This window comes from Leptinotarsa decemlineata, unplaced genomic scaffold (genome assembly GCF_025532065.1).
Source record: "Leptinotarsa decemlineata unplaced genomic scaffold, Ldec_3_MD MMD2_tig00000199_RagTag_RagTag, whole genome shotgun sequence".
Taxonomy (NCBI): Eukaryota; Metazoa; Arthropoda; class Insecta; order Coleoptera; family Chrysomelidae; genus Leptinotarsa; species Leptinotarsa decemlineata.
The window spans coordinates 17,090,039-17,103,825 of NW_027412544.1; the positions used below are offsets into that span (position 1 = coordinate 17,090,039).

The 13,787-nt window shown below is 36.7% G+C and overlaps 1 protein-coding gene across 3 annotated transcripts in view; it reads left to right on the forward strand.

Moving 5' to 3' along the window:
• The window catches only part of LOC111505678 (anoctamin-6), a 56,115-nt gene that overhangs the window by 24,476 nt on the left and 17,852 nt on the right, over positions 1-13,787 (forward strand). For all 3 annotated transcript variants that reach the window (XR_012465003.1, XR_012465004.1, XM_074173080.1), the window contains exons 3-6: positions 3,635-3,845; positions 3,891-4,096; positions 6,711-6,871; positions 6,935-7,025. Coding sequence is in view for 1 of the 3 variants with exons in the window: in XM_074173080.1 (XP_074029181.1) it covers positions 3,635-3,845; positions 3,891-4,096; positions 6,711-6,871; positions 6,935-7,025 (669 nt within the window). In the remaining 2 variants the exon portion in view is untranslated. The remainder of the gene's footprint in view (positions 1-3,634; positions 3,846-3,890; positions 4,097-6,710; positions 6,872-6,934; positions 7,026-13,787) is intronic.

Consider the following 13,787-nt stretch of genomic DNA (forward strand, 5'->3'; position numbering starts at 1 on the left):
CCAACTGAAATTTGTTTTCGATTTTGGATTTGAAGAGTGGATATTGGCAAGTTGAATTGGCCCCTGAAGATCGAGCAAAGACAGCTTTTACCATCGGCTTAAGATTGTGGCAGTTCCTTGTTATGCCATTCGGAAGAAGGTATTCATGCGTGTGAGAAGTTTTAGATTGAAACTCAGACCCAAGAAATGCCATCTGTTCCAGAAAAAAAGTCCGTTACCTTGGCCACGTTGTCTCTGGGAAAGAAGTGGTGGTAGACGAACAAAAGATCAAAGAAGTTAAGAATTGGCTCATTCCAAAAGACATACATCATCTTTGGAGCTTCCTTGGTTTGTGCACCTACTATCGCAGATATATGCTGGGGTTTGCCAACATCGCCAAACCATTGACCCGACTCACAGAAGAACAGATCCAGTTCCAGTGGTCCGAGGAATGCCAAGACCCATTTGAGAAGTTGAAAAGAGTTTTGATCAACGCTCCTGTTTTGAGCTATCCCCTACCGGACGGAAAATTTATTTTAGATACAGACGCCAGTAACGTGGGACTTGGAGCAGTCCTTTCTCAGATCCAGGAGGGACAAGATAAATTTATTGGCTACTTCAGCAAAACGCTCAGTAAACCAGTACGAAATTATTGTGTCATAAGGCGAGAGCTGTTGGCCGTTGTCAAAGTGTAGAGCATTTCTACAAATATGTGTATGGAAGAAGATTTCTGTTGAAAACGGACCATACAGCTCTCAAATGGCTTCTGCAGTTCAAAAATCCCACGGACCAAGTAGCGCGCTGGATCGAAAGACTTCAAGAATTTGACTTCGAAATAGAACATCAAGCTGGGACTAGCCATAAAAACGCAAATGCCCTGTCACAAAGACCATGACCCGATGACTGCTCACATTGCCGACGACCAGAAGAGAAGAAAACAGCTAATCGTAGAACTACAGCTGCAGACGACAACTGGGAGGACAATAAGATCAAAAAACGCCAAGAGAAAGACCCAGATCTTGGTTCAGTCATCGAATGGAGGAAAATTATTCGAAGACCATCGTGGCAGGAGGTAGCAGGTTTTTCGCCGGCGGTTAAGTCCTACTGGGCCCAATGGAACTCCCTTACTTTGGAAAACGGGGTTCTGAAGCGGGTGTTGGAGTCTGAAGACGGTGGAGAAAAAAGGCGTCAGACAGTGGTACCCAGAAACAGTCGACAGGAGGTGCTCAAAGAAATCATCCATGATGGAGTCACTGGAGAACATCAGGAAGTAACGAAGACCGTCCAGAAAGTAAGACAACAGTTTTACTGGGTTAATTGTGAAGCCGACCTCAAGAAGTGGTGCAGAAAGTGTGCTGTATGTGATGCCAGTAACGGACCTCGGATACGACGGAAAGCTCCAATGCGCCAGTATAACGTGGGTAGTCCCTTTGAGAGAATCGCCATCAACATCGCCGGCCCGTTTCCAGAGTCCGACTATAGGAATAAATACATCCTCGAAGCCATGGACTACTTCAGTAACTGGTGATGGAATGGATATGTCGATTCGGTGTCCCATTGGGGCTGCATTCGGACCATGGCAGAAATTTCGAGTCCAACCTGTTCGAAGAAATGTGTAAACTCTTTTACATTCGAAAAATTAGAACCACAGCCTTACATCCACAGTCCGATGGAATGGTGGAACGAATGAATAAGACCATAAACCGCCACTTGTCCAAAGTAGTTTCTGACCACCAAAGAGACTGGGACCAGTACCCCTACCTGTTCCTGTTGGCCTATCGTTCGGCAGTGCACGAGTCAACCGGCCAAATCCCTGTCAGTATTATAATGGGCCAAGAGCTGCGGCTTCCTTGCGTTCTGAAATTTGGGACACGGCCAGAACAAGACACTGCGGGGGAAGACTGTCAGCAAGCTTCGGCAGAGAATGGACGACATCCATGAACGAGTCCGTATAAACATCGGGAGTGCCAGCGATAGGATGAAGAAATCCTATGACATCAAAGCGAATGCTGGAGGATTCGAAACCGGTGTTTACCACCAAAGTTGCGGAACTCGTGGGAAGGTCACCAGCTCCAAACATGATGAGAACAGAATCCTGAAGTCGGAAGAGTGTTACAGTTGAAGAAGAGTCAGAGAAACATTTTCTACTTGGTGACCAAAAATCATCTTCGAGACAAACCGTCCTACGAAGGTGTCTGAAGGAGTCTTACCTGACTGAGGGACACGATGCTCGACCAGTATCTTGTGGACTTGGCAATCCCGAAATTAGCCTCTGGGCTTGACAGGCTGGATTGGAGAATCGTGAGAAGCATGTTGGAAACGATATTCAGATCCAGCCGCATCAAGATTTTGGTGTGTGGTAATCATCTTCCATGACCGAGCATGAAGACTGTGGAGCGTTACTGCCATCGAACTTCACAGTGCATATATGAGAAGTCCTGTAGGTATGGACAGACGCCAAGGATGACATTTCGGGTGAAACGTCTTTAAGAAGGTGGCAATGTAACGAATCTGAAGCCGCCCCTGACCAGTACGCCAGCCGACTCATGGAACAAACACATGACATCGCCGCGAAAAAATGCAGTCGGGAATCGCCGGTAAAATTCTTGTACTGAACCAATTACAGATTTCTAGAAAGGACCGTTACCGATATAAGCCCGTCTTCCCAACCCAAGAGGGCAGTTCAGAAAGTGAATCAAGCGGCTAAATAAGAAATTCAAATAGTGGAAATATATTGAGCGTTAGTTGCTAGGTGTTTCAATCAATAAATTTGTTTGAGACAGTTAATTTGTCATTAATTTGTCACAATATCAAGAAACATTTGAGTTGTTTATGTAATCATTTTTCTGACATGAGTTTTATCAATTGTTTGAATTTTTAGCTTCAATGAATGTATCTATCTATCTAAACATCCGGTTACACAGGGTGGTCAAACTTGTGAATTCGTGGAACGGCCGTTATGGCGCCAAAAGTTTAATAGCAGGCCCCCGATTTCAGAGTCGAACTGTTATCAATACAGACTTGGAGGCTAGTGAATTGAGAAATACTGAACTTGATTTTAATAAACCTTTGTACATCGGAATGGCAATATTAGATATTAGTAGACTTTAATTTTAATGGATGTCAAATGACTTGAAACACAATTAAAGTTTCATTTTCTTTCACACAAGCAACAAACACGTTGGTTATTTATTATAGTAAGCCCCAAATAGCTATTTTGTTACCTTTCTGTAAATTTATGGTTTTGCTAGGTGCGATTGAGAAAATATAGAAGTAATCTTCTCAGTATAATTCTCATTTCGTATGTAGCATTTGAAAATTCTAATTCGTTCTGAACCTTTTCCAACATTGTCAACCACTTTCAAACAAACAATTGCAAAAATACTTTTATTCACACAATTGTAAGCAGCCTTTAGTAGAAGTTTCCTGTTCAATGATGTATTTGATGACACCTAGGTCATTATAATTTCAATTGCCAGAAAATCAGCCAGTTCAATAAGATATTAGAAGCCAATTAAGATAGATAAGATATCAGATGTTTTAAAACTCGTTTAAAAACTTTGATTTCTATTGCCTAATTTTTCAGAGTTTAATTTTAATATTTTTCCAATAATACTTTCATTTTTATGAAAAATATCATTTATTACTTTTCTAGAGAGACACTCTCTGGCAAGAAACCAGAAACGTATACAGACGCTGAAAGAATATACATCGTTTACAGAATACTCTCTGCTGTACAATTTGGCCCGTCTCCAGACGACAAAGGCTTTCAGTTGCTCATTCAAGAAAATTTCATAATAGATGCATATCCTTTGCACGATTCCTCATATGAGTGGACTGAAGAAGGACCTCTGTCAGACAGACAAGTAAGACTACCTATCTCTGTTACTATTGCATCATTTCAAAGTAAGCTTTTAGCGAGGTACTGGGCTAATCTTAGATGTTTTTATTGTTATCAACCTCTGAATCTTATCGAGAGGTACTATGGAGCTGAAGTTGGATTTTATTTTGCCTGGATAGGATTCTACACCCAGACTCTCATAGTTGCATCGTTCACAAGTCTGGTGTGTTTCATAATTGGATTGATTTTGTATGAATACGATACTAATTACATAAAGTAAGTATATATTACATGATAGCAGAAATGTCTTTTGTATAAAGTTGTAAGAAAGTCATAGGATGAAAATAATGCTTTTCTACACCGCACTATGAATAAAACGACTATTTCGAAGAGGTCAACACTTCTTTAGGATGCCACTGAACGATTCGAAGAAATTAGGAGAGAAACCTTGAAAGAATATCGGGGTCTAATTTTTGCCAAGGTCGAAAGCATGTGCTAGACGATTTACTAAGACAACATGAGTTTCCGCCCGCTCACGGATATAGATAAATGAATCATTGCGTGAAAAAAGTCTAAACTTCGCCATCGCGCTAATATTTATGCCCATATTGGTCATATTGAATTAGATGGGAAATCAGAGAGCAGCTGAACGAAACGAACGAAAAGCTCTGAATTTCCTACAAAGAGATAATACATCATTATTCTACCTGCAGACAAGGGGAATATTACTGTTGTTATGTATCCCGATCTCTACGAGTGCAATATCGAAGATTCACAACGGCGATGGTTACATGGAAGAACGGCTATATATAATGTCACCAACATGTACATATGCTTGTCTTTGTTAACTGATTGCAAAGAAACAAATAACCTATTATTATTTTTTCACCGACACATTCAGGAGGCGCGTCAGTATTATTAACCAATGGCCACTCCCCACACCATGGGAAAAGTGATCATTGGGTCCGAGAATCATGTGCCCTATGCAGACGCCATGAGTCACGAATGACATTCTGCATTTGTTTTGTCAAGATTTCTGCATTTGTGTGGTGAGCCGGCATGATCTTAAGATTCGAGAGTATCTCGACCACACGTACCTACAAAGTCATAGGTCTACATGGGAGGCAAGGGTTAAGGTGTTTTTCATATGACCTGGAGCATGTTATATGTACCTCTCCGGAACAATAATCATTATTTCGACTTCCACCCCGTTGTTTGTGGAGTTGTTTCCTGACTTTGTCTGCTGGTGGCGCATTGGACATCCCACTGCAATCAACTGCAGAAAGAGTTCATGACTATCTGGAATTATATTTGTTTGATCATGATACTCAGACAGTTCACTTCGTTCTGAAGAGACCATGCCCGGTACTGATGATGGGGAAAGTACCCCGAAACCGGTCTATCATTTGGTCATATCGACCAAATGAAATTAATTTCTCCTTTTCATAGTGAGAAATAACTTGCTACGATTCTTCCAAATCGAAGACGTTGCACAGGTGCCTGATGGTTTTACTTCAACTCTCTGCGCGGCATTAGCTGGGTTAGTTGTTGTTTTTCCGTCGGATATCTGCCACACGTACTTACAAAGTCGTAGGTCTACATGAGAGGCAAGGCGTAAGGTGTTTTTCATCTGAACCTGAAGCATGTCATATGCACCTCTTCGAAATGTTATTCATTATTTCGACTCCCCGAAGTATGAATATGAGTATTAACCAGCTGTCGCCTCCCTACGAATGACAACGTTCAAAAATAGAAACTTGTGCGAGGGATTAAAGATGTTTCGCTTATCAACGTGCGATTCCTAACACGGGTTCCCAGCACGGGAGGTAGTGAAAATCGATCGTCCGACCCCTGAGCTCAAACTTATACAATAAACTCAGAGGAGTTTATTGTATAAGTTTGAAACTGTCCGTATACAGGGCGAAACTGCAGTAACGTTATTTACAGAAAAAAGTGGTGAAAAATATAAAAAGTTTAATTTCTCTTTTCTTAAAAAAAATGTGTTTTATTATAATTTATATCAATGCAAGGTTTGACGCTCTGAAAGCCATTAACTAAGTATACCCTCACATTAAATATAATACCAGCCGTGCCAGTCTGGTACTTTCAAGACACTCACATATACTGGAAAAATATCAGATAAAATAAAAAAAAAACTGAATAAACAAAATATTAATGCATAAAAGAGTGGTAACCCCTTGGGTAGACATATAAAGATCAACAAACTAAATATTGACAAAGATAAAATATCTAACATGCGGATCGGGCCCAGAAGTTTACATAGAAAGGGTTTCAGTTTAGAACTGAAGAAGACCAATTCCACCTACGCCCGTCACCTTTTGGAGAATGATCACGATTTCAATTTCAACTACGACATACTTCATACAGAAAATGAAGGAAATAAATTGAATCTGCTGGAATTTCTGGAAATCAATGAGTGCAAACATTCAAATTCCCTATTGAATCACCAACATGATGTTAACCACTTGCCATTATCGAAGTTTTTCATGATGCCAAGAATTATTCATATTCAAAATGTACCTGCTCTCCAAAAATTTAGATTGTAAGGTTTTCCAAATTCTACCTATTATCTCATTAACCATTAATCAATTAGGTGAGGTAACTTCTATTGTATATAAGAATTGTAGACCAGTGTGTGTACTATAACTACCGATAAAGCTACGGTGTTAGCAAAACGCGTATGAAAAAAAAATGTGAAAATTGCTTGATTATTATCATGAATAATATCATCATTTTTCAGCAAGTAACGGATCACTATATTCAGAATAATAAGAAAATGAATTATTTCAACCGAAGCCTCACACTTTCATTAAGTATTTTAGGAACTAGCCAGTTGAGGTATTCCAATTGAAACTTGCCTTTTTTTCAGAGATGAAGTTTGTAACTCAAATCAACTTATATGTCCTGTATGTCCTTCAGAGGAGTGGTGCAGTTTCAATTCAATTAAATTTCATTGCACCATGATGAAAATAGCATATGTTCTCGAAAATCCAGTAACACTAGTATATTCGATCTTCATGTCATTCTGGGGTAGGTTTAAATTCGTAACTATATGAAAATTTACATATTGAATAATCCTTTTACTCACGGTAGGTATAATATTCATGGTCTTGTGGAAGCGGAAAGAGGCAATGTTGAGGATGAGATGGAATGTCAGCGAAGTTCCCAGAGAAAGAAGCGTGAGGTATTTGTTTTTTCTTCATAAAATGTCATAAATATTTATATAGCTGTTCTGAAATTTTTGGAAACACCAAAACGACTACTCAATAAGAAAATATCGACACATAAGTCGGTCCACGATATCTTGTATTTTTATTTATCACCTGAATTAATTTGCTGATTTAGATATAAATTTCGTATCAAAATATCATTTTGAATTTGTCCCACTTCCTATGGAAACACCACCGTATCTTCCGTAATATTCGAGGGGGAACGATGAAACTCTCAGGACTGATGTAAATGTTCAAAATGCACCTACCACCTGAATGGAGACTCTCAGGACTGATGGAAATGCTCAAAATGCATCTACCACCTGAATGGAGTTGTCCAAAGTGGAGTTTAGTTGTCCGCCACTCGCGATGAAACACCCCATTTTTACGGTAAAACATATTAGGGGGCAAAATAGGCTCAAAATTCTTTCAGATTAGTGATCAGGACTACCAACTTACTACGAATACACTTTTTTCCTGAAAAAATTTCAGTCCTGAAAAATCCGAATTTGTCTTATGGAAATTCTTATGGAAACACCCCCGTATCTTCCGTAATATTCGAGATGGAACGATGAAACTCTGGGACTGATGGAAATGCTCAAAATGCACCTACCACCTGAATGGGGTTGGCCAAAGTGATATACACTGTTCGCCACTCGCGATGGAACACCCCATTTTTAGGTAAAACATATTACTGCGCAAAATAGTTCGCTTCCAATACCTGAACCCCTTGATTCTATCTGGAGAGTATTCTCAGGTATGAAAGATACAGATGATGTGAGATGCTATCATCCATTTTGAGCCTATCTGAGAAAAATGTCACAGCACCACATTCTCAGATTATCGAGATAGTGTGAAGCAGTGTATGAAAAATTATCGATGGTGGCATCTATTATAACTGAAGAAGATTATTTGTAAAAGTAATTCTGGTTGCTGAATATCCAAATTCTATCCCAACCAGAAGTGAGAACTCTCGATTGATGAGCAAAAACTGCAAAACATGGAAAAAATCTATATTCAAAGGATCACATCTCGAAAACTGTATAATTCTGAGCTTTGGCTGTGGACACTTTCAATCAGCACATCAAGAACTACAACATATCAAAATTTCGGCAAAATTCAAGGCAAGCCATTTCTCATAAGAAATCTGCTGGGTCTTTTATCAAAATATTGGGGAAACATTCTACCATCTGAAACAAAAATTATTCTTCATACTCATTGCAACACCGAAACAACTGTTAATTTTTAAAGAAAAAATCGCATTCGGTGAACAGGTAGAATTTAGATTATTTTACCTACTTGCTGAATTGTTGTCTGAAATCATTTGAAGGGATTGAATCACATCAGTTTCATTGAATCATGCGGTTCCCTGAAATCACCATGGAAAACAGTTGCTCATTGATATTTACTGTCAACCTGACAATATTGTTGAAAGATCTTGTTGTATTAACCCCCAGACCGGTTTTCATTGCATTTGTTGTTTCTAGTATTGTTGTTCTTTGAATCACTGTTGTTCCTGGAAGAACTACCTTTGGATGTGAGACACAGCATGATTTTTCAGTTAGATGGTTCACCAGTTCACAAAAGTGGCATAACATGGGTTTGGTTGAATAGGAATCTACTTATGAAATGGATAGGACCCAATAGCCCTCTCGTAGTATGGCCACCACGATCCCCAGATTTAACTCCACTGGATTTTTATTCATGGGGAAACTTGAAAATGAAGTTTATTAAAATAGGTCAACAAATAAGGAATATCTCCGTGCAAGAATTATACAAGCGTGTAGAGAAATCACACCTAGAGAACTGAGAAGAGTTGGAGGAAATAATAGAAGGCGCATAGAAAAATGTGTTCGATTGGAGGGAAATTTCATAGAAGGCACGAAAATATAAAATTGTCAACAGTTGAATCATTTGAAATTGATTGTTTTGTTTTTTAATTGAAAATGTGATTTTGAATGTAGCACTTTGAAAGAATTTTCGAAGAAATATCCTTTTTTTTCAAATGATGGGAAAATGAGAATATGAACTAACATTAACCATCCTAAAACCTCACTGATCACATGTTTCCGTTCCTCTTACAAAATTACCATTTTCTCTCTTATTGAGAAGGAATAACTTTCCTGAATACAAAATAAAAAATAAATTATTTATGTGAAAACAAAAGTCGAGTTTCTCTTGAACAATTTCGTTCACGTTTTGATGTCAAAACCAAAAAAAAATCTACTTCAATTATTAAGGAAGATACGGGTGTTTCCATGAGAAGTGAAACAAATTCGGATTTTTCAGGACTGAAATTCTTTCAGGAAAAAAGTGTAATCGTAGTGAGTTTGTAGTCCTGATCACGAATCTGAAGGAATTTTGAGCCTATTTTGCCCCCTAATATGCTTTACCGTAAAAATGGGGTGTTCCATCGCGAGTGGCGGACAGTGTATATCACTTTGGCCAACCCCATTTGGGTGGTAGGTGCATTTTGAGCATTCTCATCAGTCCTGAGAGTTTTATCGTTCTACCTCGAATATTACGGAAGATACGGGGGTGTTTCCATGAGAAGTGAGACACACTGTATATATAGATTGGCTTCTCATTTGTTAAAACAGAAATTATTTATGTATAAAAAATATGTTGAAATTTATTTCGTGTTTAGACTCAAACAACGATAAAAATAAACCAACAATAAAAATAAATTGGCGCTCCGGGGCGACTTCATTGATTCCAATGGCGCATTTGCTTTTTCAGCTGCAGGAAAAAACCGGAAAAACCTGCAGCACCACATCTGAAGATCTTGATCTTCCAATATCCTATTCCTATCCTATTCCTATCCTATATATCTATTTCAAACCTTCGAAAGAGTTTCTTGCTTCCGTCAGAGGTTGAGTGTTGTTTGAAGATCATCAGTGTTATTATTAGATTGACTGGTGCCTCAGCTATACTTGTTTCCGTATTGGCGCATGTTTGGCAATACAGTCGATCATCAACTGTTAAAAATTCAATTTTCAGATGATTCAACAATAACTTTTTCACGGACTGGTTATTAGTCATATTACGAAGCGCTAGATGAAGTTCCAGAAATTCACATAAGTTTTTGCTACCTCTTGAACATTTACTACAAAGTAAACAAGTGAGGATTTTTCCAGCAAAAGATTTACAAACACAAGACGAGATGGACTGTACGAAATCATTCGATCCGGAGCGGCCAGGAGTATTGATTCTGCTATTGTTTTGCTCACGAAGAGTATTCAACAAGAACCCTAAAAATTCGGAACAATCCTCTTGTTGTCCTAACGAGTATCTAGTGGACTATCGGGTGGAGGGAAAGCTGATACATTGAACTTGTGTATATATGAAAGAATTTTATAAACTACACCTTACGATTTGATTTCTACAAACTTTATTTGAGAAATATATCACGACATGTTTCGCTAACACAGTAGTTTCTTCAACAGTCATTTGAATACTACAAGTTGCTTCTTACGCTAATATTTATATACCACAGGTAACTACAATTGAGACTACCTCAATCAAATTACCTAAACCTCTACAACGTTTATATACCTGAGGTACTTCTTCAATTATGATTACCTGAAGCATATTACCTCACTTCTACTCGTTTTTTTTTAAGAAAACAAGTTCAATAATGGTGATCTATTCTAATCCATTTGGTCATTCATTAGAATGTTTGAATGTTTAAGTTCATTAATTTCTATTGCTTCCAAGTGATTCAGTTTCAAACCTCTATTTTATATGTATAAAATTTCGAACTCTTCGTTAAAGATATGATTTTCTTCTAAAAGATGATTTGAATATGTTGAACTTGTTTTCTTATTTGCATAGCTCATATGATGTTCCTGGATTCGATTCCTAAATGATCTGCCAGTTTGACGAATAAATACCTTAGGACACGTTCCACACTTTAATTCATTCACCCCTCGAATTTGGATATCTTGTCTTTATTATTTTTAATTAACTTTCCCAACGCATTACTTGTTCTATATGCAATTTTAATATCTCGTTTCCTCATGAAAAAAAAAAAATACGAATAATATTACAAATATCTGCCAACAAAAACTGTGTGAAAATCAAATATTACTTCAATTAAATTCAGTTACTTTTCAATTCAATTAATGTTTATCTCGTGATAGGGCGAAATGCTCCTCTGATTATATTTTGTGAGTCGTTAGTTTTTCGCAGTAAATTCATCTTCAGGTAAATATGTGACATTGCAGGCCCCCAGACCTGCATCCGTTGTAGTTTCCCGTGTTCCTGAATGACGTACATTCCGTGAATCAGGATAGCGAACGGCATACATTCTATTGATTGAAAGTAGTATATGAGAGACTTGAGGAAACGTGCAGAATGAGAAAAATAAATTAGCCCTGATAGTTTGAGTCATTAAAAATTCTCATATTAATACGAAATAATTTGCAAGAGAGCTGAAGTCATACTTCCGTGAACATTATAATATCAAATTGAATTAAATTCATAAGTAATCAAAATTATGAAATATGTTTTGTTTAGTGACGATCGAACATTAAAAATTAATTGCATGACTAATAGATACTCCTGCTCACTACCACTTTGATTGAAAAATGGATGAAGACATTTACATAGATTTCCACCGAATGTATTCACTAACTTTATCGAAGGATGTGTCGATTGATATATGACGTAGGTTATAAAACCAAAATGATGGCGAAAGTTTGACTCAGAGTAGAATAACAGTTTTCCTTTTCCACTTTATTTGAAGTGTGTGTGTGTGATGAGTTCAAATGGCGTTGGTATAACCAATTTGCCAGTCTATTTTAACATGTAAAATTTCTACATTATTTTGATATTTTATAGATTTATAACACATTCGTATTTATCTCTAAAGGTTAGTATTTAGTTAGTATTAATGAGTTGTGTTTCTTTTTCTTTTCAATTTTTTATTTTTCTCTTGCTATTTCATTCATTTTTCAATATTTGTTTTTATTTTCGTTTTTTTTACTTTCATTTTTTTTATTTTTTTTATTAATTTTTTGTTTTATGTGAGTTATCTAAGAATTTCAATATGTACACATTTTTCTCTTCTCGTTTTAATTTTCCTTTTTTAAAAAATTCTTTTTAATTTTTTCCATTCTTTTTTTTTCCTTCTTTCTGTTTTTCTTATCCTCATCTTACAATATACGAATGGATTTACATTCGTTTGGGACGTGACAGAACGCGACTTATAAGCTAGCTGGTAGTCCTGTTAGTTTTATTCTACAATATACAGAGAATACATACTCACTGAAAAGTAAAATTATAATTCTGAATTCACTTTTTTGATATATTCAAATAGAATTTTAAAAAGATTTGTATTTTTTCTATCGATTAGAAATTCTTCCAATCTTATTGGGAATATCATATTTTCACTTTTCAGTATTTCGTATAGGTTATCAAAATGTTCTTTATTTTCGATACATTCTAGAATTAGATGATCTAACGTACCAATTTTTCCACATGAGCAATTTGGATTTTCGGCTAATCCTATTCTGAATTTATATTCTGGGTACATTGCGTGTCTAGTTCGCATTCTGCAGATTGATCTGATGAAGTTTCTGTTAATTTCATATCTGTACCACGGAGACTTTTGCGGATTTTCCTGAATTATCCTATATCTCTGACCAGAAGTTGATCCAGAGTATAATTCCTGCCAGTGATGTAATATTTCTTCCCTGAACACTTTATTTGAAGTTCAAACAGAAATTGTATAAAGATTCAATTTGTGTATGACACAAAATGAAAGATTGCTTGACATCTGCCCATTTGAAGTGATTTTGTCACTGGTTTTTTCAGCACTGAATACAAAAATTGTTATTGTTTTATTATGAAGACTTTTCTATATGTCTCAAGAGCTTTATAAGGGTGTTCGGTAGCTGGGTGCAAACCTTTAAGGGGGTGATACACTAGCCCATGTAGAACATATTCATACAAACATTTTTATTTTCTAGCGCGTTTTTGATTTTTGAGGGAACTTTTACGATTTTTAGTACAAAAACCCAAAATTGGTCAATTAAATGCTAATAACTTCGAATCTTAACAGAAATGTCCGGTTTTTTGAATTTATTTTAGTAGTCTTATGTATCCCCAATCGTACTAAAGTAGTTTGAAGCACCATTGTGTCCAAAAAAGTTATGTACAGAGCATTTAAACTTCACAAAAAAAAGAAAGAAAATAAAAAATCTGACCTTTGATGCCAATTAAAAAAATAAATAAAATACATACAGGTGTTCAGACACCTTTAAAAATATGCTTAGTTATTGCTCTTCCGTTTGAGGTATCATTTACCTAGCTAAGTCTCAAACTTTTTTAATTAGGGTACCTGAACCAGTTGAAGGTCGTAAATATGGATATTTGAAAAATTAAAAGAAAGTAATTTAAATGAAATTCAGCTCAAAAACCTTTAAACGAAAATCCTAAAGCAATATGCGATATTATTTTTAGACTAACATGGAATAATAAGAAACTTAGCCCAACTTGAAAGAAGAGAAAACTGAACAAAGGCCGGTGCCGGTGGCATTTTACAACAAAGAATTTGACTTGAAGCTAGTCATTAATTGGAATACATTCTGTTGTTATGATTTAGACCTTATGCTAGGGCCATAAACTTGCTTTTGAGTTTATAAATTTTTAGGTACCTGAGTTGAGTAATCATCTTGGACCCCTCGCCGGGTCGGTTTGGTTGGTCAAACAAGTTCTCTAGTCACTGCTTTGCC